The following is a 24,974-nucleotide window of genomic DNA, read 5'->3' as shown; positions in this document are numbered from 1 at the left end:
TTTACAGGAAAATCTGAAGAGAAGGAACAGCTTGAGGAAAAGCAGCTAGCCCTGCTGTCGAACTGCTGATTTCAGTAATGGCCTTTTAAGCAATTTAGGAGGAATTTAGGAGGAAGGGTCAAATAAGAAAAGAAACAGAAAGGAGAGATTGAAGCAGGCAGGAGACTAAGTGCCGTCAATAGCTAAGGAGTTAAAATTTGAGAGAACTGGGGGTTAAGCCCATATATGTGGAGGTCTGAAATGGGATAAAGAGTAACGGATTGTAAACTATTATGACTGAGCCACAGTAGAAGTAAAACTGGAGAACAATGTTAGCTGTGTTAATAGCCAAAACTTCACTGCCAAGTCTTGCAGTTCTTTAAAGAGGAAATTATAAAAATCATATATCGTGGATAAGGATGGCAAAAGCTGACACAGAAATGTTATAAATGATCATGCAAACAACTCTGTGTAATTCTCCCCTTCGCTGTCCCCCACAGCTGTTTAGCAGCCTCCACACATCCCAAGCCCAGCTCTGATACTGCACAGCTGCATAACCTTGGGCCAAACTTCTGAGCAAACCGCTAAGTTATGAGACAGCCTGAAAGAAGATAAGAAGGGCAAAAGCAGGGGGAGGAAAACCGAGAGCTTTGGGTCAGATCAAGCCATTAATATCTACACTGAAAACTGCATGAAACTGAGTTTGAGCATCCAAACCAGACGTGTACCTTCCTTGGAAATGGCCAGCAATAGCATTTCTCACACACCTGAGCTGCATCAGGTAATAGTAATATTAGGATAACTAAGAACAGGACTCATGGAGTTGTTTTGGAAATAAAAAAAGGCAGATTAAATTTTTGCCTCAAATTGAAATTTAAAAAAAATTCTCTCTTATTTTTCTTTTTTTCTTTTTTTTTTTCTTTTTAAATAAAGTAGATTTTCTCCTCTTCCTCGCACTCAGAACCCTAGCACTCTTGACTTCAACTTTTTAGCTTGGCCATGCTTTTTGTCTCTGCTAAGCCTCTTCCAGCAGTCAATAGAAAAGCTACCCCAAAAGCCTTGGGTGCTTCCCGCTGCCCTCCTCCGAGCTGGCCCTACATACAAAAGTGGAAAGCTGTTGGGGTCGCGTGGTGACAGGCAGAGGTGCCAATGCTGGGAGAAGACAGACAGGAATTATCAGCCGGGAGCTAGGTGAGGGCAGGGCAGGCACGCTGGGGGCTGGCAGGGGACGGGAATCGCTCAGTTCTTGTATTAACTGATAACATTGAGCGCGTTAATCAGCGAGTGAAGCTCATCCCTTACGCTCTCCAGGGAGTGGCAGATCATCTGAGGGCTGTCCAGGAGCTCGATGCTGTGGGTGTAGGGCTCGTATTTCACCGAGAAGGGCCGCTTGATGTGCGCCGCGTAGCTCCTGCAAGGGAAGGGCGCAGGAGGCTGGGTACAAGAGATGGGTCCTGAGTCTCCCTCCTACTCATCACCATTAACCCAGGAAGATCACCAGAGGTTAATGCCTCTCTTAGGCAGAGTTTCCACCTTTCCAGCCCCACTGTAGCAGTAGCTGAGATCCCCTGTTTGTCAAGGAACACTGTGAGTTTGACTGTGGCTTTCTGTGGGCTGTACCAAACAGGAGGGTACATCAAATTGGTCATCCCCATGGCCAGTGCCAGGTATCCTCTACTGCAATTCCTTTTTCAAAAAATGCCAAGGAGATTTAGAAGCTAATTGCAGGGAAAGCCCGTGGTATTATCGTATTATATTGCTAAATCCTTTCTGACATGCATTTATTGACTAATCTCTGCTTGGGGAGGGGGGAGCTAGCTGTGTGGCGTATTAAGGGTAGACTTGACAGGCAGTGTCTCAGACCTGAGCCAGAGGATGATAACAGTGTCACCAGAGCCTTGTGCTTCAGCAAAGCTGCACTGCTGTACCCAAAGCCAAATGCAGCCTAAATCTCAGTGATGAGCTTGACTTTGCCTGATTTCTCTCAAGAGAAAGACCTGGTTGCTGCTTTTCTAAAGGAGAAGTATGTGCTCAAGTGAAAGCAAATCAAGGGTAGGGTTTTCCCTAAGTTGCCCACACTCACTTCTAGCTCTAAGATTTGTATACTTGACAAGGTAGGGTTTTTTTTTCATTTGGGTGTTGTGTGAATACAGAGCTGAAAATCTATAGTTAGGTGCTTGTGGCCGCAGTCCCATGCTGGAAAGGCTCGGGAACATGAGAGGACAAGCAGCGCTAACAAGAGGCATGCTCCTCTCCTCTGCCGAGGCTTCACCCTTTCGCTCCTGAATTGCTGAGCTTAGGCTACCCTCTTGTGGCTACCGCAGGTCTGCTCTGGCGCAGGGCTCGGGGAAACACAGCCCTTTCCCAGATGGAGACAGATGTTCCTACAGCTGGTACTTCAGGCCTAGGCCGGAATTGGAAGGATCTGGAGGAAAACACAGCACAGAGGGCCAAGGGGAAACATGGCACAAGCTGGCCCTGGCAGGGAGCTGCCATGCCATTGCAGGAAAACAACGAAAAAAAGTGTAAACAAAGGAGGTTGCTGCATACTCACATTATCTTCCTCCTAAAAGATGTGATTCCTCTCAATTCTACCAGGCAAAGTCCTGCTCACCCCTCTTGTTAATGTCATCAGCCACAGCGACGGCTCATAGTGCAGCTGCTAATGGCTAGAAACCTGTCCTCCAAAATGGGTGTACTCACTTGGACACCTTTTGAAGCATATAGGTACAGCATGGATGCTTGGAAGGACACTGGGGGAGTGTACCCTTTCTGAGAAAAGAGGCTTTTCTCCAGGCGTAACACTGATAGCCAGACCCGTGGTGGCAGCCGCCAGTAGTGCAAAAGAGACCATGCTTGAATGTTTTCACCTCACAGAGTAGCATCTGTGTGGTCTCTGAGCTCTTTAAAGAGGACATTACTTGTCACAGTCAAGACCTTCTAGCCTAACCTTGGCTGTGTATTCGGTGTATTTTCCCCCTTTTAAATGCAAGGAAATGACTCATTAGGCAGCAGTTGGGGTTTTTTTAAAGCAGCCTAGTGTGTGTGTGAGCCCAGGCTCCGCCGGTGCTTGCTTTTGAACAGCTGGACTCCAGGCTGTAAGAACAGGGCAACTGAGGGTAATAAAAGCAGAAGTTGAAATATAGCAGTCCTCACCACCTTATTTATATTAAATACCCCTCTTGCAGGAACTGTAAAGTCATGTACGTCATGTTCACCTCAACCTGTCTCTTTCCTAAGTGAAGATAAAAACGGTGTAGGCAAAGTTTTCTTCTGTCAATCAAAGCAATCCAAGGACTGAGCTTTCCTCCTGTGGGCAGTTCTGGGTATGACCAAGAAAATGCTCTTCTGAACAGATGTCTGTGGGTAGAGCTGACCCTTGCCCTTACCCTTATCCCACAGTTACCTGGTGGGATAGTGTCTGGGGTCCACTAACACACCAGCCTAGGAGGGAAAAGGTCATTTTTCCCCCTGGACAGATTTATTCATGTCAAGCGTGTTCCCCGTAAGAACTGGAGAACTGCTTTACTTCGGAAGACCTGGTCAAAGTTTTCAGCGCACTTCTGAGAACTTGGACTGAAAGCAGCCATAATGTCAAGCCCTATTTCAATATCAAACATCTTAATCTCCTGTTGTTTGGGTCTCTCTTATTGCCCAGCCCTACCTCAATTTATTTTTGGCATCACTGAAGCTCTCAGACACAAAATAAACAGGCTGGTAGTTCTGGTCCTGGTAGGGCTGAACAGCTGCAGCATCAGGGTCGAAGTCCCGCACCTCTGGTTCATCTGACAAGGAGTGCTGTGAGCACAGCAGAAAAGATCCAGCATGAGACAAAGGGGATTGGAGAGCACATATGGGGTAGGCAAAGGTGGAGAACAGATTGAGTAAAGTCATTGTGCAGAAGCAGAAAGTGTTTTTCTCTACAGTCTAGAGCAGAGGGAAGTTATGGTATGACTTACTATGAGCTCCCCATAGGAAGAGAGTAGCCCAGCTCCGTAGGCTTTGACTATTCCATTCTGTCTGCAGAGCCCAAACTCCACTGTAAACCAGTAAAGCTGTGAAAAGAAAAAGAAAAATTCCTGAGAGACACAGCTCCCCATTTTAATCTCCCTGTCACTTCTGAGCCCTTGCATCATGGCCCGGGTGTGGGGTTATTTAAACAACCTGCTTTTTTTCCCCTCTCCACACTTTGCTTTCAGAGAAAAGTGCTAAACTAAGTTGCTGCTGCACCAGGACAGAGTCTGTGTTCCTGGGCTTGTTCCATCTGTTGTGAAATGCTGCTGTTTGGTGTCCTTGGAGCAGGACGGGTCACCTTGCTGAGGGAGAGCCAAAGGAAGCAGATGTCATTTAATCCCATCCCAAAGAGTCCCAGCAGTGCTGCTGTTGGAAATACGATGCTTGATGATACTACTGGTGCCCGAGAAAATTGGGTTAATGTGCAAGCGAGCTCTGCTTTTTAACTGATCTCTGTTCTGCACAGTCATCATGAAAAGAGCAGGGCTGGGGCAGCTTGGGTGGGAGTTCTGAGCCTGCAAATCTTGGAATACCAGGCTGGACCAGTCCCCTTAATACCACAGAAGAACTGCTGGAGGTGTTGTGCCCCCCATCCAGCAAAGGGAAAAACTTACTGTTGCTAGTTTCTCAATTTCTTCATCAGTTGCCCCCAGAGATGCCAGCCCAATGTCCTAGGAAGAGAAGGGAAGGGGCAAACATCAGGACAGGTTTGGTCTGAGGGCCTTAGACATTGATTGCTCTGTTTTATTGCCTGAAGACCACACATATTGCTGCCCAGCAGTGCCAGGCATCTGCTGGGACTTCATCATGCTCAGACTAAAACCACTTTGTTGCAGCGAGTGTATTAAGGTCTTGGTCCATCACCAGAACTCTAGAACATCATAATTAATAAAAGCAAGAAAGATTGAGATGGCAACACCGGGGTTTGGATTCCTAGGTCTCAAGGAGGAGGAAGCAGATAACCGCCTTACCTGAGAGAACTGGGCAAATGTCTTATCAGCCAGCATCGGGACGTGCCCCAGCAGCTCGTGACAGCAATCCCTGCCCGATGGGAGGGGGGAAAGGAAGAAAACACAGTCAGCAGCAGATAGAGTGCATCTGTTGGGGAAAAAGGGCGAGTGCTGGCCAGCTGGGACTCTGTGGGCAGGGAGGCCATGGGGCCGGGCGATACTCACGGCTCGGGGGAGTGCATGGGTGAGGACGCGTGGCGGATGTACTGCGTGCACTGGAAGACGCGGAAGGCCAGGCTGGCCAGGAAGTCCCGTGCTGACAGCAGGCCAGCCACCGGCCGGAGCTGGAAGCCGGTCCTCTCTGAAACAGCACACACCCTCTGTGCGAGCTGCACGGCCCACGGGCTGTGCCGCTGCTCCCAGCACTGGGAGCTACAGGGCTACACCAGCCTAATCTACCTGCTCCTGCTAGGGAACAACACCTGCTCTGCAGCTGCTCAGCGGGATGGTTTGACCCCGGGCTTGCCCTTCAGTCACAGCCCGCTGTGTTTAGCTGCAGTCCCCACCGCTTGGGCTCTGCCTCTGTCCTCTGTGGGCAATGCACAAACCACCAGCTCCCCTCCTAAATCCCCGCTCACACACTACTCCTTTGGGTTCAGGCTTCCCATCTGGCAGACCCCGGGCCTGGGTCCCCCGGGCTCGTACCCACCTTTCAGGAAGCGGGAAACCTCCTCCAGCTGAGGGATGTTGTTCTCATTGTAGCCACAGAATTTCTCCAGTAGACTGAAAGCTTCAAGGTACTCCTTGCAGGCATGGGTGGGGTACAAGCTCTTCAGGGTGCTGTACACCTCCTTCCTTCAGGAGGAGAGGTGGCAGACATTCAGTGGTTAATGTGTCCAGTCCTCTCCTGCGCTCTGGCTATGCACTATCAGGGACTCATGTCTCTAGGCTCCGTGTCCTTTTGCCTTTCTCCACCTAAGTCTATGTCTCTGCATATTGATAGAGGTATGTAAACATACAGACACACATTCAAATTAATCTACAAAGGCAGCAGCTGTGTCTGTGCAAACCTGTTTCTCACTTGGAGGTCAGAAGACTGTATAAAAAGTATTAACTGGAATTAAAATATTCCCAGTAGGTTAATTCCTGAAGTTGCACTGTGAAGGCAGTCAATAGAACCAGGAGATGACCTTGTTGAGAAGCCTGTGTACTCAGGTCATATGAGCTGGCCTTGTTTTCAGAAACACTCCTGCAGCAACACTCCTGGAAAAATTCTTGTTCAAAGGGAGTGCTTTCCTAAGTGAGGCCCATGAGGCACCACACAGATATTCATCATGGGCCTTATACTTCCTGCAGCTATGATAACTGCTCTTTGAGGCTGCTACTGAGTCAGGACCCCTAGAGAGGTGGGACTCCAAATTATCTACCTTCTTCTGTCAGGAGGCTCCATTGGAGGAAAGTCCTGTTGGCTGCAGCATGAAAGTGTTTTTTACCCCAAGCCATTGAGTAGGATGCTTGCACTCCTGACTTGCATTTTGATTGCATTTTTCAAGAGGTCGTGCCTTAAACGTTTGGGTGTTTATTTCCAGCTTCTAGTGGTGAAGCACTAATAGTGAAATCAGCACTAATAATGAAATCAGCACTCACCAGGTAGCTCTCTCCTCCGCCGTGTACTCCACGTGAGGGATCGGGTCCCCACTGCAAGGAAAAGGCACCATTACTGAGCAGAGCCCCAGCCAGGCTCTTCTCTCTGAGAAGGAAGCACTTTGGAGAAGCTCTGCATGACATTCAGCAATCTTCTTTAAAAACCAAACAAGGGGGTGACAGGAAAGACAAAGCCTTAGTACCGGCCCACTTGCACAGGTGCAAGAAATACATAGACACAAAGAAAAGCATGAATCTAGTCAGAGATTATGAATGAACAAGGGAAGAGCAAGAGTTTATTAGCAGGCATAATATTCACCAGGAAAAGAAATTGTTTTCACTGGAAAAATTGAAAAAACTTTGTGTGTGAAAATAAACTTATTTAATATGTCTGAACTTCAGGGAGCTGATGGCTCCGAGAATGAACCAGTGGCTGGGAAATAAAAGCAGCTAATAAGGAAAACTAAACACATTTGACCTGCAGGAAAATATATTGTCAGTAAGATTAAGGATGGCAGGAAAATTGATATAAATAGGCATTGATGAAAGAAGACTGACAATTTTGCTTTTTCTCATCATAGTTATTAATTGTATTTCCTGAATCTTTCTTTTTTGTGTTTGGACAAATGAGATATTCACATATTGTAGAACACAGTTCCTGAAGGGTTGCCTGAAGGATGCTACACAGTGGCTCATAAATGCTAACCTGCAGGTGAGATGTTAGACAAGACCTCCTAAACTGATGCCTCATCTTAGGACAGAATTTATCCCTGTGTCACTTGGGACTCTTCTCTGACACTGTGACTTTCTGTGCATTTAGCATTTGAACAGGATAAAAACAACAGTGTCCATATTCTGGACTTCAAATTGGCAGAGTACATGAAAATCAACAGCAGAAACCCTTTCTGGGATCACACCAGTTGCAGGGGTAACTCGGACAGCTGACCCATATAATTTCTGTAGTCTGCTTTCAGCACTTAAAGTCCTGCTCAGAGAGAGAATTCTACAGCAAAAGGCAGCGGCACCGAATGAGATCTCGGGAATATTTTTCAAACCTAACTGAGTATTAGAGTCTGATGTTGTAGTGAACACACTGAGTGCTATCACTGCATATATCAGAATAGAAGTATTAAGTAACAGTACAAGGCATAGGCTAAATCTATGCAAGATGATGATGAGAACATTACTGGAATCTATTTAATTTAGCAGAGTTAGGAGGTGAATCATTTAGCCTATAAATACCCTCATACAAAAAAAAAAAAAGGTCTGATAGCAATATTTTGTCTAGTAGATGAAAAGCATGTGTGCTACACTGGGTAATAGCTAAAGCTGTTGAAGTCTAGCTTAGAAATGAAACACACATTTTTTTCGTGACCAGCATAATGAACCCTTGGAACAAATTTTCTGGGCATGGGGCAGCTTTTTCAGTACTTGACACACTGAAGTCAAAACTAGATGCCATTCTAAAGAGATGCGACATTTCCAAATGAAGTTTGAGGTCTGATAGATATATATCTGGCTTTTGTTATGCAGGAGGTTTATTCTTACTATACTCTTACCAATGTATGAATTAATGACAGCAGATATTTTTTGATTCAAGAGAGACTGGAATGTAAAGGGAGGAGACACAAAGGAGCTGGAAAGGCTGAATGGGGAGACAAAACATAAAGGGAGAGAAGTGTCATACAGGTAGCACAATGACTTCCCAACAGGTTCATTGACTCATGAATGTTAGGAAGGAGACTTACTGCTTATAGTGAAAAGCAATCTCTGCTATTGATTTCCTTCTCTGGCGATATACTTGGTCAGAGTAGCCCTGTGGTGACAAATGGGAACAGAGACAGGACTTTTAATCAGTTACTAAAGTTTCTCACCCTGGAAAATTCAACACTGGCTGGAGAGACATCTCTTAAGGCTGCAATGGCACTCCAGTCCCCTGATCAGCTGCACTAATAGGTGTTCTCAGCTCCCTGCTTCTGTGGGATGGCTCTGGAGTTCAGCGTGGAGGGTGCACACACAGACTGACTCACCGGGTGATCCAGATCCAAGTCAGGGTCAAACTTGGTGACCAAATGGTGGCACTTGTCCAACTCACAGATTTTTCTGGGAAACCAGTGAACTACAGGGAAAGAGAAAGTGACAGTCTGTCTGTGGAAGTGAAGATCCCCTGAAGAGAAGGGGCTCTGAGGCTGAATAAGATACACCCGATCTGGTGTACCAAATGCACACATACAAATGGCACAGCTAATTCTAGGCAGTAGTTTCACAATCTCAAGGCTCTTTCCCTAGATCCTGTCTATGGACATGATCTCCAGTGCATGACTTCCTTGCCCATCTCTCAGCAGAGTTTTTTGTGACAAAATTAAAGAAGAATATAATAAAGAATAAAATTAAGTTTTACTGAATGATTCATGTTAAAAAACACCCAGAGAAGCTGCTGTTCATAGGTGTCTAGGGATATTTTCCTACAATATTGTTCTACAATAATTATCCTATATTCAGAACAGGATGGCACAGGAAGTGTCTTGTAGATTAGTGCTGGAATCTGTACAGAGGTCCTAACATGTAGATAGGAAACTACCTTGCATTTATAATATAAAATGCCGGAGTAGGGATGGAGAACTCATTAGGAGAGGTGTGAGCAAAGCATGAAATTCAACCACCTATTTGTATTTTTTTTCAATCTTTCACCAGAAGAATAGACTATGAACAATGGAATCTATTGAGAACAGGGCAAGGAGGGAAATTACTTTCAGGATTTAAGTATCTCGTAGGCAGTCCCTTCTGGTTTGCTCAAATTCAGCACACATCAGCCCTTTCCCTTTACTGGGATTAACAGTCTCTACTCTGTTTCTACAGGGAGAGCTCAGCCTCTCTGCTCAAGTGAAAATGTTTGTAAGTTCCTTACATTTGTCTTCCTTAGTGGTCCTCACATCTTCTGCTACCCTCTTGATGGAGCTAATGAAAGTATTGAGGTCAGAGCTGTAGACTTCACAGCGCACAAAGTATTCCAGTTCAGCGGTCCCTTCACGGGGCTTTCGGCTAAGCCTGGTCTCCAGGTGGTGAATTTTAGCTTCAAATGTCTTTTGAGACACAGAAAGGAAGAAAAAAGAAAGCATTAAGCAACATTTGAAACATCTGCTACTACCAAAGATGTCTATATGGACACAGAACTATGGGATGGTTTGGGCTGGAAGGGACCTTAAACCCATCTCATTCCAACCTCCCTGCTATGGACAGGGACAACTTTCACTAGACCAGGTTGCTCAGAGCTCCATCCAGCCAGACCTTTAACACTCCCAGGGATGGGGCATCCACAGCTCTGGACAGCCTATTTCAGTGCCTCATCTTTACCCTCAGAGTAAAGAACTTTTTCCTACTATCTGACCTAAACCTACTCTCTTTCAGTTTGAATCCATCCCCTCTGTCCTGACACTATGTGCTTTTGTAGAAAGTCTCTCTCTGTCTTTCCCCTAGACCCCCTTCAGTTACTAGGAGGCTGCAATTAGGTCACCAAGAAGCCTTCCCTTCTCCAGGATGAACAATCCCAGTCTGGGATGGATTCCTACTTGTTGTTTTCTTCATGCCTCCACCTCCCTCCCATAAAACACACTTACCCATTGATTCCACTTTTTTTTTCCTCCTGCACCAACACTGAGGATGCTCAAAAACTACCAACAGAAGACTTCCACCAGGGTGAAGACCAAGAGAAGCAGTCGATGTGGCACAGTGCCACGTTTCGTTTTCCCGTCCCAGCCACTCCCGAGGAGTGTGTTGGTGGGGTCTGTGATGGGTGGGGTCTGGGGGGGGTCCCATCGGTCTGACTGGGTCCCGTGGGTCCGGCGGGGTCCCGTGGGTCCGGCGGGGTCCCGTGGGTCTGGCCGGGTCCCGTGGGTCTGACCGGGTCCCGTGGGTCCGGCGGGGTCCCGTGGGTCCGGCGGGGTCCCGTGGGTCCGGCCGGGTCCCGTGGGTCCGGCGGGGTCCCGTGGGTCCGGCCGGGTCCCGCGGGGCTGGCCCTGCCCGGGCCGGCCGCAGGAGCGGCGCTAGCCGTGGTGCTGAACGCCAGGGCTGCGGCGGCCCGCCCGCCCCAGCGCTCTTCTGGACTCGCTACCAGCACCGGTGTCATTTGGGCTCGCTATCGGAACTGAACCCCCCAGGGAATAAGGAGACAAAACGATGCCTGTAGTCTCCAAAAGGGCCCTGGTAAATCTGTGAATATTTTCTTTAGCTCACTGAAAACTGGCAGTGCAAGCCCAAGGCCCTAGGCAATGACCCAACCCTCCCAAAGTTCCCGCAAGACTTTTGACAGAGGAAGGGACACGATTTCTTTTGTTAATCAGAGGAAAAAAGATGAGAAGGAACAGATGTGATGCCACAGGTAAATTAAATTTAGGGCGGTGTTTTTTAATGTACCTACCAACTTCACTATTACATTGTCCCCTCAACAATCGATACCTTTGCATTAATCTGACAGTCGTGATTGCATTACCTATGCTTCAGCTGCATGTAACACATACAGAAGAGTGAAACCAGCTTCCCTGCAGCCTGGTTCATGATGAGGCAAATGTCATTATGCCCGTCTGCTTTCATATCTTGTACCTGCATTGCCAGAGGGATCTGGGAAATGAATCTTCCTCTGTTGGGACTTGACATGCTTGTCTTTTTATTATATTTAAAGCTCTCTCTGTGGCAAGCTCAAAGAGCTTTTTAGCTCCAGGAAGAAACAAACAATATTTGAACATAAGCTGCCGCAGCTTCTCATTTGATGTTTTAAAAATTGTTTAAATTACAGAATTTGAACACAGTATAACATAAAATCTACCAAGAGCTTACACATCTGTTTCATACCCACTGAGCAGCTGTTGAATGTTACACTGCTGGATTTGCCATTCTTTGACTGGCATCTGTGTGCTTCTGGGAAGGAGACCCCAGTCATCACAACACATGGGTTTTGTCTGAAAAGTTTGTCATAAAGGTTCTTTCAGTCTTGAGACAAAAACTATATGTCCCCAGAAAACAGCTTTTCTTGCAACAGTCCTCGTAGAGGAATTGTATTTGCTGAAGATCTAAATGTTTTTCATAAGATTATCAGAGGTAATACTAAATGGGCAATGAATAACTAGAATGACCTACAATTTCAAGGAAATACTTATCCCCCAAACACACTTTTGGTATGTTTACAGTTTTTAAGCAGCAGGTTTACATACAGTACACAGCCCCAAACAACCTGCTGTGACTGGACCTGTTCTGAGCAGGCTGGACCAGAGACCTCCAGAGGCCCCTTACGAACCACGTGACCAATTAATAGGAACAGATTGTCCTCTTCTCTCATTGCTGAAGTCAATGAAATTAAACTACCACAGATAAAACCTCAGTTTGCAAAACACTTTTGAATCATTCTGGATGAAAACGCACTACACGAATGCAAGCTGTCATGCTTGAATTACTGTTTAAATAGACAGCACTTATCTCAGTCTTTCCATTCATGGCACTGAGATCCTATATAATGAAACAGTACATTGGTGGCCAGGGGGAAAAAACTCAGTTACCAGTTTTCCTTGGTATTAAAGGCATAGATGGGATGCATCTCTGAGGGGAACCAACAGAACTTTTAACATGTGAATTAGAATAATCTTTGAAGTAGAGAGATAATTTTGAAATCAACATGCCAGTTTTACACCCAGTGCAGAGTTGTTTCTGTAAATATTTGACTGAGGACCAGTGTGGTAATGACCCAGAAATGAGGTGAGTTTGGTCTGTAGACAGGCAGGGCACACAGCTTGCTTTGAATGTGGTATCAGAGCCCTATGCCTGAAGTGCTGAGCAGCAGGGAGGGCTATCAGAGTACACTACAAACCATAAAGGTGTGGACTAGAGTGCAAAACTGAAAATAATGCAAAAAAATAAAGGCCAGAGCTTAAAAGCACTGCAAGGCAGAGGTATGCCTCCCTCTTAGTGATGATAAGTGAGAACACACTGGGGCATGAGCAAACCTTGACTTCAGAGATACCAGAAAATTAACTGATAATTTGACATAGGCAGACCAAGTCTGAGTCTTCTTTATTACACTCAAGTGATGTTTCTCACAGCCCAGTCATGAAACCTGAAGTGTGTTCCTTGAGTGCCACACAACAGGTTGGGTACTCACCTCAAATACCTTAAGGACACGGGACAGTGGTGAAGTCTTGGCTCCCTTGAGCATGAAGAAGAGGTTCAGCATGGCTCTCCCATCCTTCTCCTCAAACACAATGGTCTCTGTAGACTCTGCGGCATCAGTGGCTGCAGCCGCAGCCTCTCTTTCCTTCCTGGCATCTTCAATGAGGCTTTGACGTCTTCCAACGAACCGTGGAGACTGAGGGCAGAACAGAAATAAATAACACTTCTCACAGAGAGGTAGGAGATCACAGGCATTCCCAGTACCTGGGATGAGATGTGACTGGTATGTGTCATGAGAAATACCACTGGTATGTGGTATGAGGAAGCAGGGAAAGGCTGGACTGACTCGCCTGGCTTTGTAGAGGAAGATCTCCTCATGAGGACTGAGGCTTTAGAATTGAACTTTCAGAAATGTGGGGCTTTGGGTTAAAAAAAAAAAACCCAAACCTGTGTAAAATATCTTTCTAGCATAACTGGAGAGTGGGCTTCTCCCCTCACCTCCCCTAGCAACAATTTTCAATATCCTCCAAAAAAACCCCCCAAAAACAATCTTATGTGGTCTTCAGGTGTCAGATGAACTCAAGTGGAGAGACATCAGATAAACCTGAAGTTATCTGAGAAAAGATACTTTGTGAGGGACAGGTGAAGCTCACAGCTGTGGCCTGGCCAGGAAACATGAACTGTTTGCAGGTGTATTAGTGGGGCAGCTTAGCAAAACTGCTCCCAGGATCCAATATGACATTTACTTTTGACATTAAGTGGATGCTTATCCATTGAAGTGTAATTGAAACCACAACCATATACTCCAGAAAATAAATTCCTCCCACTTATCTGTAGATTTGTTTTGTCTCAACAAACTCCTGCAGATCTCTGTTACTTGGAATTGAACCTAAAATGTAACTCTGTGCCTGAGGTCATGTTAGGACACCTGTTTGTATTTATAGTGAACTACAAACTATTTCAATCACTGCTGTTTCTTTTGTTATACAAATAGCTCGTATTCCAACTTATTTGTTCTTGGTCTTTTTACAACCAGTTTTCTATTTTGAGGCAACCCATCTGGTTCCGGTTTTCTGTGTTCAAACCAGATGACAAACCTCCAGAGCTTGCTAAAAGAAACCTGGGGCAGCACTGAAGAAGGATATAGAGTGGGACTGGCTGCAGTTTTCCCTGTGATTACATTGAAGATATTTAGAAAAGGGATACATGCTAACTAAGCAGTGCTTTCCCTACCTTGTGAAAATTAAGAGTGTTTTCCTTTTAAAAAGACATCCTGATTGACTACTAAGTTTATTTTCTCTCTGATTTTCAAAGTCACTATCAGAAATTTATGTTTCCTAGGAGAATCCTCTTGGATGCTTTAGCAGTGTAAAGCTGACATTTTAAACACAGCCTCAAGAACTCAGCACATCGAGTCACCAGCCCATGCACCTCTATCTGGTCCAGTTTCAGTAAAGATGCCCCTCTGAAATTACTTTTCCTGATCCACACTTTACTCCTCAGGGCACAGAAAAACACCTTCTAACAAACAAGTGCATGCTGTGACTTGTCTAACTTGGTTTTCATGCCCAAAGAGAGCAGACATCTAACAAGTGACCACAGTCTGAACTATAAAAACCTTGTGAGCATGTGCTCGGCTTTAAGTGTGTGTTTTTTATCACTGCAGTGTTTTTAGCTCAGCAGGTGTTTACCTTAAAGTGCCTGCAATAAGCAGGGCAAACAGCCCTGTGCCAGCCACAGAAAATGACCTCCACAGCCATCCCAAACCAGGCAGTGCCTTACCTAAGGGTGCTTTGTCACACTGTGCCCTGAGGTGCAGCAGGATTTTACTTTGGAGAAGGGGAGAGGAGAGAAATTAGACCTCGCTATTTAAGCTGTAAATCAGGTTGAAATCCAGCTGGGTGGAGTTTAAAATGCCAGAGCTGGGTGACTGGAAAGCTGCACCAGGAGAAGCAGACTCTATCAGTCCCACACATGTGCTGTGGACCCTGGCAGGCAGGAGTGGGGGCTTTGGTCCCTGTTGAGGAGTCCTGGAAGTTTCTTAGCTGAACAATGGCATACTTTAAGCAGGTAAATTGAAAAAAAAAAAAAAATCAAAACAAAGCAGAAAAAGGCTGAATTTTGCTTGTGAGAAGAGGGCTGGGAGGGGTCTGCCTCCCTTCTGCCTCCTCTGCCAGGTGGAGGCTGCCTGGCTGCATGTGCCCCACCTCACTGTCCTCAACTCTGCCCCTCACATTTATGCTCATTGGGCTATTAACTCCATTTGCTGGAAATTAGGAATGTGGCATATATAATAACCAAAATGACCTAATGATAAATGCCTTCCTTCCTTCCAAAGGCACCATTACATGGTATTTCTGAATTGCTTTGCAGACTTGCTCCCTGAGTGCATATCTGGCTACAGTGAGAACTGTAATTTGATTTTGCAAAGCATTTATTTTCCTAACCAGGGCCTGACCCATTCACCTCTTCTGAAGGCTAGTTTGCACCTCTTATGAAGGGTTTGTTCATTTTTCCTTCCTCGAGTTTGCTGCCCAGCCTGCATGTTGTCATTAAAAATACTGTGTTCGGAGCTATTTTGTTGATTTTTTTCCCCGGTGCATTATTTGCAGCAATCAGGAAGGGTTGTAAAGACTGGGGACATTAATGCCCCACCCCTGCTTTCCTGGGTGCTTTTTCCTGCTTTTTTGGCTCCAATTGCTGTCTCTTGCCTGGCTTTGTAACCAAACTCTGCCCCAGCTACAGCCCCAGGGTCTCCTGCAAAAACTATTAGCAGCAGAAAAAGTTAATATGTAACGAAAGATTTTTGTATGGAGTTTGATGTTTGGCTGGCCCAGCTGACAGTAATATACCTGCTGGTGTAGAGGAGTTCTGGGGTTGCAAAGGTCTGGGTTTTCCCCCCAGTTTGCAGTTTTCCCTGGCAAGGGAACACCTCAGACCTGCTGGAGGTGATGTGGTGGTGGGTGACAGCTGTGTGACAGATCCCCCACAGTCACAGCACGAGGGCCAGGGACATGTGATGTCACACACAAATGCAGAGTCATGCCTCTTGCCTGGTAGAAGCCAGGGTTGTGGAATTCTTCTGTGCTAGGTGAAAGCAAAAAGAAAAGCTTTTCATGCATCCAACTCTCAGAGCGATCCTCACAGGGCAAAGTTTTAATTTTATTTGTTTTCCCTTTTCTCAAAATTTTCATTCAAAAACAAACACAGGATAAGGTTTTATGTACCCTCCAGGCTGGAGGAGCCACTTGCCCCAAGCAGGTTGCCTCAGTCCTGTCAGCCCACCTGCTGAATCTGAACTCCCCTGGCCCCTATGCTCAGTGGCCCATTTTTTCTGAAAACACAGAGCAGCATCCCAGAAGGTGTAATAACCAAACACTCTTCACTTCTTCAGACACTGAGCTTCTTAAAGACTGGTTTTACAAGCTGCCTGAAAAATTTCAGGTTTTCAAGGGCCACTCAAGTGTTCATTATTTTGCCAGAATGAAAAGCACTGTGTGAGAGGGAAGCCTCCCCTGATTTCCATTTATTAGGGAAAGCAACCTCTTTTGTTTCCCAAATGTTTCCCTTCTTTTCTGCAAACTCCATTCTCCAAAATACCTTTCTGCCAATGTAGTGGTTGATTTTAGTAAGGCAGAGCATTGCACAGGGTAAAGAGGAGAGTGGGTGAAAAGGGAAACAGGTATAAGGGAGAGAAATGGGGAGGTCTAGAAGTGATCTGTTGGAGTCAGATCTGCCAAATATATCTGCTACCTAACCCATCTCTATTCCTAACTTTCCTCCTGCCAAGCATCCCAAGGGGTCCCCTCCTGGTGCAGCCATTGCCACTGGCTGCTCAGACTCCTGCATTGTCACCTGCTGCCTATCCACATCTTTGCCCCACAGGACCATCCAGTATTGGGAGTCTTCAAGCTCATCTTGCCTGGCACGCTTTGAAGTTAAGAGCTGAAATGTCCCTGTCCCTACAGCAAGTCTGATGTGTTGGCCAGGCTTGGCTTTCTAAAGACACTTGACAGCTCAGGGGGAAGTTTTCCTCTCCCTTTCCTGACACATTCAGATCTGGTGTGTGCAGAGACTTTCCCTGGGCTAAATACAGGGCTGAGAACACACCAAGGAAGACTGGGAACAGAAATGGGGGAAGGATGTTCTGGGAGATAAACTGGATACAGCAGCCATGAACAAACAAGTTAAACTGCCTGTGCCTTGTTGTTGTCTGAAATGACAGCCCCCCTTTTTTTGTTATTCTAGAACAGATGAAATCTCTGCAGTTTAATGCCTTGAAACCTGTAAATCCTTAAGATCTTCAAATTGCCTTTTACAGGGTGATTCCTTGCTATTCTTGCCTTAGGCCTGTGGGTTATTCATCTTACTTTTGGTTGAGGTGGTCTCATTATTTCAAGTTTTCACCCCCTTAAATGTTTTCATTTCACACATATCAGTATGTAGAGAGAACTGTTGGAGTAATTTCCCTTTGCCAGTCTTGAGCCCAGATGTGCCCATGTCGGGGAAGTCCCACAAAGTGTTGCTCCATCTATCCCTGCCTGCTTCTGCCTATAGCTGTGGAAGAGGCTGTGGTTTTTGGAGGGGGAGGGAAAGAAGTGGGGTAGGGTTGTCTTACCATGATGGCCTCGGCTTGCTTGGAGTCCAGCTCTGACACCGCCCTGCGGAAGCCTTTGGCTGCAGAGGTGGAGATGTTCGGGGTTGGCATCTTTGCTCTTCCACGAGCTCTGCTGTCTGCTTTTCAGCTCCTTGCCAGCTTTTTATAGGGCAGGGCTGACGTCAAAGACTCTTTCAAATCTTCTCTTCCCCTGCCACCTCCCCATCACCACCTCCCTCCTTTCTCCCCCTCGGGCTGAGAGGAGGAGGGGATATGAAGGAGAGAAACGTGTCTGTCCCATTAAATCTAATCGCTACAAAGATTGCAGACACCCTGCCTTCACAGACCAGACAATCCCCAACCTGTTTGCCTGCATCCAAAAGATTTCTTCTCAGATTTACCCCTTCTCTCCTTTCCCCCTCCCCCCCCACTTCTGGATGGAGTTCACTCTCATTGCATGGTTCAGTCCGACACATTTACGTCCCCAGCCTGGGAATTGCGTGAAAGGATTTTGATCTGTGAAAGGATGAAATAAAAGGAAGGGAGAGATTTAGCCCTCCCCAGCCTTTTTTCCCCCTTGTTTGCCTTGTCATGGAGGCAATAAAGTAATAGGAAAATAACACTGATTCCCGCAAGGCAGCTGCGGGACTGGATGCTGTTCTCATGTGTGCATCTCCCGGTGCCCGGCTACTGACAGCGCTGTGCTTTCCAGGGCTCCCCCACCACCTCGGAGCTTGATTTGGCCATGTCACTCTGGCAGCAGAAGGGCAGAATCTGACTCCTCAGAAATGAAAAAGGCTTTAGAGGAAATAACCTGGGAAAACCCTCTCATTCCTGCCTTCTAAAGTGCTTTGCTCCTCTTGCAGTAATTCCTAAGAGACCAAATGCTCGAGTACAGCTGGGGCTGTGACAGTGTGTGACAGGTCAGACCCATCCCACAGTCTCTGCCCTGTTGTGAGTAAAACTGGCATTTTCCTCTGGTTAGGTTTGCAGCAGCTGTGCCACACAAACAGGTGCTGCAGGAAAGCATGGCCATGCTTTCTGTGAGCCACCTCCATCCTGGTGACAGGCCACTGGCAGGCACAAATCCCTGGGGCAGGGAAGCTGGTGGTCTTTCACCAGCTGATTGCCCTATTGCTGGCCATGGCACTGGCATCTAGTAGGGTTAGTGGTCCATCCTGCACTCTGCAGGACAGCTGAATTCATCCCAGCCTGCTGATGACTTCTGCAGTGCCAAAAGCTGCGCAGGACCAACAACCCATTGGCCTCCTTGAGGGTGCAAAGCTGTTGATGTTTACTAAAACCAGGGAGCAGACAGCGTGACCAACACTGCCAGCCCCACCAAGGCAGCTTGGGAAGCTCACTGGTAGGAGCTGAAGCTGAAGTAAGCAGTTTGCAGCAGCTAAAGATTGGTGCAGTAGTGAGACAAAATTGATTTTAAGTCATGTGGAGTACCTTCTCCTACTGTGGGTGCTGAGGGTGCTCTGCTGTTCAGCACAGTAAAAACCAGAGGAAGATGTTAAGCAACTATCATGGCTCATCTATCCCCAGCTTCTGTGTCCTCCCATGTGGTATCACCTCACACACTGACAACAGCCCTTGCTTTTGCTTTAATTTCATCCCTAATCCCCTCTGGGTCTCCTAAAGTGTCTACTTGCTCTCTGCTAAACCCTGGATGCTCAAAACAGAAGATAAAACCCCACCAAACTGATGGAGGGTAATGCTACCTGGTGTTGCAAGATTTTCTCGGAAAACATTTTGGGAGCAGGTTCCAAGGCATTCCACTGCCCAGAAGGTAGTCAAGGAGCAGTACTGCAGGCCCACTCACCTGCTGTCTGCTGTGGGGTACAAATTAGCACAATGCTGTGGTTGCCTTATTTTTGTGTCACTGGCTGAGGTGAACCAAGGTTGCTGGACAGGCTGGGATGCTGGGGACAAGGCTCTGAAGACTGTAAGGAAAAAAGAAACCACTCCAAAAGAGGCAACAAAAATAACTCTCAAGCATCTTGTGTGGTAGGCATCAGCAAAGAGACCTCAGTGGGGATTCTGTAACACCATTAATGGCAGTAAAGTTAACATATAAAGAGGGCAGAGAACACGGCTCTTCCTCAAAATCTAGGATGAACCCGCAGAGGTATTGAAGATGAAAAGCTATAGTTATGCTAGGTACTCCAGAAATATTTAGTTAAAACTATTCAGAGACTTCGCTAGTGAAATACCCCGTCAAAAAAGAAGCATTGTCAATGAAGGGCCTTGCCAAGACTGGACCAGCTTTGCTGGGATTTCATTTGGAAAGGAAAAAGGGACTTGGGTAGGAGGAGGATTACAAGAATTGCGTTTGAATATATTTACCAAATCAAGTTTCAACTGTGGATGAATTATTCTGGCTTGCACTACCTTTTAAAACAACATGTAGAATATGGGATTACAACATTATTCATTTTAAGTTTTCAGTTCAATTTAAGAACAAAGAAAAAATTTAAATCAATTGATTAATTTAATCCCTTTTCCTTCATGCTGTTTTCTTACCTTAAAGTCAGAAAGAGAAATAATTTTGTTAGACCTATTATTTCTGGAAACTGACTTAGTTTAAAGGTCTCTTTAAAGAAGTATTTGCCTGTGCTGATAAACCTAAAATCAGCCATCACAGCAAGTTCCAGTTACCCAAATCTGTAATAAATTTGCTAAGAGGATAGGCTTAAAATGTCAGTTCATGTAAAGAATTGAGAAAATTTTCAAAATAATAAAAATGGGAACAGAATGAGCCACTCAGCCTTCTTGCAGACTGTAACCTATTCAGAGATCACATATGAAAGTTCTTCTGACAAGCAGAAGCTTTAAAATGCACTGATAACATCAGACAAGTTTTCAAGATTATTGTATGACTCGATGGAATTTCTCCAAATATATTTTCTGTTTTCCTTTTGTCTCGTTACATGTTGTTACTTCCCTTGTGAAATTCAGTACGTTATTCACGATGATCAATCCTTCTACTCAGTTATCTCATCGCAAAGCCCTCTATTTTTAATCCCTTGTCTTGCTACTGTTGGCAAATTAGGCATACAACTCTCTACTTCTTTAAACCCTGCTAATCTGCCCGCCCCATGCCTGTCTGATGATGACAGTCCTGCATTGTATGGAAATGCTGTCCAGCATGGAGCTGCTTTCCATGCAACCAAGGGCAAAACATCCAGCATGCCACGCAGGAATTCCCATGGTAAAAACTTCAGTCTCTGATAAGAGTGGAAAATCAGGTTGGATCTCCTGTTCTGGAGGAGCTGGCACAGGAGGGAAGCTGAGAGAAACCATGTGGCAGCAGGTCCTCCTTTTGAGCAGCAAAGTGGGTGGATGTCCTTCGGAGCAATTATCAGCACGGCTGCAAGAGGACAGGCATTACTTTTTCCCAGACAGCCCAGAGCAAAGCTGTTCAACACATTTTCCACCTTTTTACCTTCACAGGCAAATTCCCATCTTTCTGGGAACCAGCCACATCTTAGAATTTTTCATCTCTTTGTGTGTCCACATCTCCATAAACCACCTGCCTGGGTCCATGTTTAAGTTCTGCTGATATCAGACATGTCTTTTGGGGGGGTGTAAGCCTATTTGGTTAAACCAAGACAGGTTTGTCTCAGCTTTTGTCATGTTTGACTAATTACCAGATTTGCTAATAGGGAAGAGGAGCCTTTAGGAAGCTTTACAAAGGAAATACGACAGATGGATGGGTCTTCATCACTGCTTTGTTTCTCATACTCCAACCACATGACCATCCCTGAATGTGTGTGGGTGCCATGTGTATCCAGCTGTGTGTTTCAAGGGATTAATCCGACATAAAGCAGCTACAGCAAACACAGTTGGACACTGTTTTGCTGCACTTGTCCCCAGACAGAAAAGTCCATAAGCTGGGATGCTCTCACTGTGCTTCACCTCGAGGGTGAAGCAGACCCAAAAACCATCCAGGAATGGCATTAATGTGCAAAGCAGTGCTGGTGCTGTCGAAGCTCTTTTCACCTGCCACTGAATGCAGGATTGGTGGTGCAGAGATAGAAACAAGATGATCATATCTGAGGCTGGATCCCTGCAGTCCGTTTGTGCACCCTCAAGCACTGTTTACAGTAATCACCATTTCTGGGCACCTCAGGGATAGGGGGCCAAGGAGAAACCCCACCTGCCAATCATCCACCTCTAATTGTGGGAGCGGGAGAGATCTCCATGAACCAACCTATAGTCTTGATGAAAGTCTGCCCTGGGGGTTTTCTCACAAATTTGCCCTAATCCAGGACAAAGTCCCAGGGTGAAGCAGGGGCAAAGGCACTGGGCAAGGGTGGGGGTCTCTCTGGTGGGTCAGGGAGCTGCAGGAACAGGGTTCATGCTGTGGCAGTCCCTCAGCAAGGCGCAAAGAAAGCAACGGTGTACTCTGATGTGAGGGCGAGCTGACATCTCCCATCACAGCCAAGGCAGCCCTGGAAGCCATGAGGGGCACCCGGGCCCCCTCGCTGCTCTCCCTTCCACCCACCTGCTCTCTCTCCCTCTTCCCCTCCACAGCATGAATAATTACAGTCTGCTGTAATTTTGAAGCAATTATAGGGGGTGAGCCAGCTCCATCAGGAGATGTTTTTTCCTCTTCTCCCTTCACAGCTCCATTCAACATCCCCAAGTGCCACAAAGGAGTTTAATAACCCATAATGACACCTCAGGACTTCACATCATTGCATCCTCCCTAAGACTGGGCCAGCACTGGGAGGCAAAAAAAATAAAAGAGATAATTAAAATCCTCACCTCCCTCTTAACTTCGCAGCCTCCTATTATCTAGAAGACATGGACTTTTGTGCTCACGCTGTCTCACGAGAGATGGGCCCTGGGGAAGGGGGGCTGCAAGCAGCAGAGATGTGCTAACTCTCCAGTCAGGGCAGCGAGGTGCTTTGTGCCACCCTGGGAGAAAAGCTCTGCCATTCCCTCCAGTGCAGGGGCAACCTGTGGGACACGATGTGTCTCCATGCAGGGGTTGTTCTTCCAAAGGAAAATCAAAACAGCCAACCATGTTTAAAAAAAACAAAAAAACAAACAAAAAGCAAAACATGCACTTTTTTAGAGATGATGGAGTAGGGCTATGCAGCCTCCTCCAATGACATTTTGTCTCAGTGTGTGCCCATACATTTTCACAATGTACAGGTGAGATCTGCTCCAAAGATGCCAACCAATTGTTTAAGGACCAAGGCCAGCTGAATGCAAACATCCATGCCAGAGATTCTGTATTTCAGAAAGCCAGATTAGCCTTTAGCTAAACCTGAGAATATTCTACAACCCACACAAAATATCCTTCTGCCCCCTATTTTGAAGCATGGGTCCAGCTGGTTTCATAATTCTGTTTTCATCTTCACATTCAGACACAAAAGTCTGTATTCATGTTGATCAAATCTTGCCTCAAAACCCATTGAATCTCCACTCACTAAAAAACAGTGAAAGTAGAATTCTGGGATTTTTGCAGCAATCAACTTTTCAGAGGAAAATAACCTGATTTCCAGGAAAAAAGGAAAAGGGTTTAGGGAAAGGGTTTTCAAAGGGACTGGAGGCTACCTGGATGGAGGGAGAAAACAGGCTCTTCCCAGGAACTGAGAATTTATCCCCGAGTTTTCAGAAGCAAACCCAGCTCTCTCTTTCAGCACATGGACCTGGAACAGGAGAGTGAAAATTCAGAAATATTGTATTGATAGTTCACCTGCCACTGCAGAATCCAAAACAACCGTCTTGTCTCAGATCAATGGGGAAGCACTTAGGAGCAATTTTCTCTTTGGAAATGTGGCCAGCAAGCAGAGAGTCAGGAGCAGGTGAAGGAATATAATGCACACCTCTTGGAACGTGCCATTTAGTGGTGTTGTAAAATTAATAGCTGAGACCTCTGCCCCATTATATTTCAACTTGTGGATAATTTCTTTAACAAGGTCATCAGGGAATGTCATCTTTGAGCAGAAAGGTAGTTTATGTGTATTGCAACAGATTTTCTGCACCACCAGTACTCCTGATTTTATATAAGTCTGTGACACCAAATATTTTACTCCCAGTTCCTGGAGTTTACTTTCTTTTTCAAAAAAAAATTTAAATTCAACTGTTTTGAGAAGTGAGGAAAGACTGAAAAGAATTCTATGAGCTCTCAGAGAGGTGGAAAAACTTTCAAGCAACAGCAATTATCATATGGAGGTCTGGCAAAGAATTTTTGAACATTGAGTTTCACAATAAATTTTGTTTTTTGGAAAAAAAAAAAAAAAAAAAAAAAAAAAAAAAAAAAAAAAAGATTGTGCAGCTAAAGAGCAGCCAGAAAACATCCAAAACATTATGACAAGAAGAATCAAATGTCCACAGCTAATTCTATTGCCAACCACAAACACAGAAAACAGGGGCTGCCTTTCTGACAGCTCAACTCATGGCCGTGGGCAAGTCATTTGACTCACTGCTTCGTTTCCTGCCTTCTGCCACCAGGCTGGTAATTGCTGTGACCTTCAGCTGTGAAGAACCAGTTAATGGTGGGCAAGAGATGCAGAAATCAATAGAAATATTTGTCTCTCACCTCCTCTCACCTGATGTCTGATAGTCCATTAGGTCTTTGCATGAATACATGTGGAAAAGAGATTCCTGCTACTGCTTATTTTCCTCCAGACCCTTGGAAGTCCCAGCACCAAGAGGTTTTCAGTGACCTCAATTCTTCAACTCTTCCTGTAGATGAAAAAAGAAAATTAAGGACGTGTCCCCATTTTATTGCCAAGTTCATTAAGTCCCAGTCCTGCTGTATTCTTTCCTGGAAGCTGGTTTTGGGGAATTTAGTCTCTTCATGGCTGGTGACCATGGTGTCTGGCATATTTAACCTTCTTGCTTATTCACCCATGCCATGGAGTAAGACAGAAATTATGTAACTCAAAGCAGCATCAGAAAGGAGAAAGATGAGCCTTGGTGAGGTACCAAGGCAAGTTCCCTCTGCCTTTCCAGTGTCCTTTACTGTGTCAGACTGGTCTGAGTGTGGCCAAACCATGATGACATGGGACCTGAAGGGACTTCAGGCCATGATCACCTGTGACTTAGGACCTGACTGCAGGGCTGCACGGTGTGGCTGGATGGGTCTTGGCACCATATCTACTCTTGGTCCTTTCCTATGAATGTTGTTTTCCCCTCAGTTTCCTGGGCACCCATCCCAGCTGTTCCAGCTCTGGAAGCAAATGATGCTAGAAGAAGACAAGGGTTTTCCATCAGCCCTTTGTTGGTGTTTGCCCAACACACTCCATTTTCATGAACATGTAACTCCTTTGACATATATACATCTTCCTCCCCCTCCACTTACCCCTTTTCTCATCTTCTGTGGCAACAGCTCAGGTCACCAGGGTGGACCAGTGAAATGCAGCTCAGTGTTACTTCCATGTGAACAGCAAATCATCCATTTCTTACCCAGTCAGTTCCCTCTCTCCTCAGGCACTGCAAGATAAAAACCACCCACCTGTCAAACAAAAGGTCTGATGTGATTCTAGCATTATGTGTCGCACAAAGGGTCTCAGACCTATGAAAATGTCACCATATTGACTTCATACAAACGTTTGCTCATCGTTCTGTTTATACACAGAAAAACGTTTTGCATTCAACATAAAACAGTG

General features: G+C 45.8%; 1 protein-coding gene across 1 annotated transcript; it reads right to left on the bottom strand.

The window, feature by feature from the left end:
* Positions 1 to 1,082: 1,082 nt before the first annotated feature.
* On the bottom strand, positions 1,083 to 17,454 carry TH (tyrosine hydroxylase). The gene is made up of 13 exons (XM_058853337.1): positions 17,362 to 17,454; positions 12,736 to 12,939; positions 9,496 to 9,670; positions 8,618 to 8,706; positions 8,336 to 8,403; positions 6,591 to 6,641; positions 5,653 to 5,798; positions 5,169 to 5,304; positions 4,965 to 5,034; positions 4,608 to 4,664; positions 3,939 to 4,034; positions 3,644 to 3,777; positions 1,083 to 1,390 (listed from the first exon to the last, which is right to left on the bottom strand). Exons 1-13 carry the CDS (start codon positions 17,449 to 17,451, stop codon positions 1,231 to 1,233), a joined length of 1,476 nt encoding a protein of 491 aa, XP_058709320.1. The 5' UTR covers positions 17,452 to 17,454; the 3' UTR covers positions 1,083 to 1,230.
* Between the last annotated feature and the right edge of the window lie 7,520 nt (positions 17,455 to 24,974).

Source organism: Poecile atricapillus, chromosome 1 (genome assembly GCF_030490865.1).
Source record: "Poecile atricapillus isolate bPoeAtr1 chromosome 1, bPoeAtr1.hap1, whole genome shotgun sequence".
Lineage (NCBI taxonomy): Eukaryota > Metazoa > Chordata > Aves > Passeriformes > Paridae > Poecile > Poecile atricapillus.
This window is presented reverse-complemented; position numbering and strand designations above follow the sequence as displayed.

What these genes read in the sequence shown, in the direction of transcription:
- TH (XM_058853337.1), bottom strand. Translation starts at nt 17,451, where the DNA reads ATGCCAACCCCGAACATCTCCACCTCTGCAGCCAAAGGCTTCCGCAGG. An exon ending in ATTGCTTTTCACTATAAGCA is followed by an intron (nt 6,642 to 8,335) that starts GTAAGTCTCCTT and finishes TTTTCCTTGCAG; the next exon opens with TGGGGACCCGATCCCTCACG. An exon ending in AAATTGAGAAACTAGCAACA is followed by an intron (nt 4,035 to 4,607) that starts GTAAGTTTTTCC and finishes TTCTTTTCACAG; the next exon opens with CTTTACTGGTTTACAGTGGA.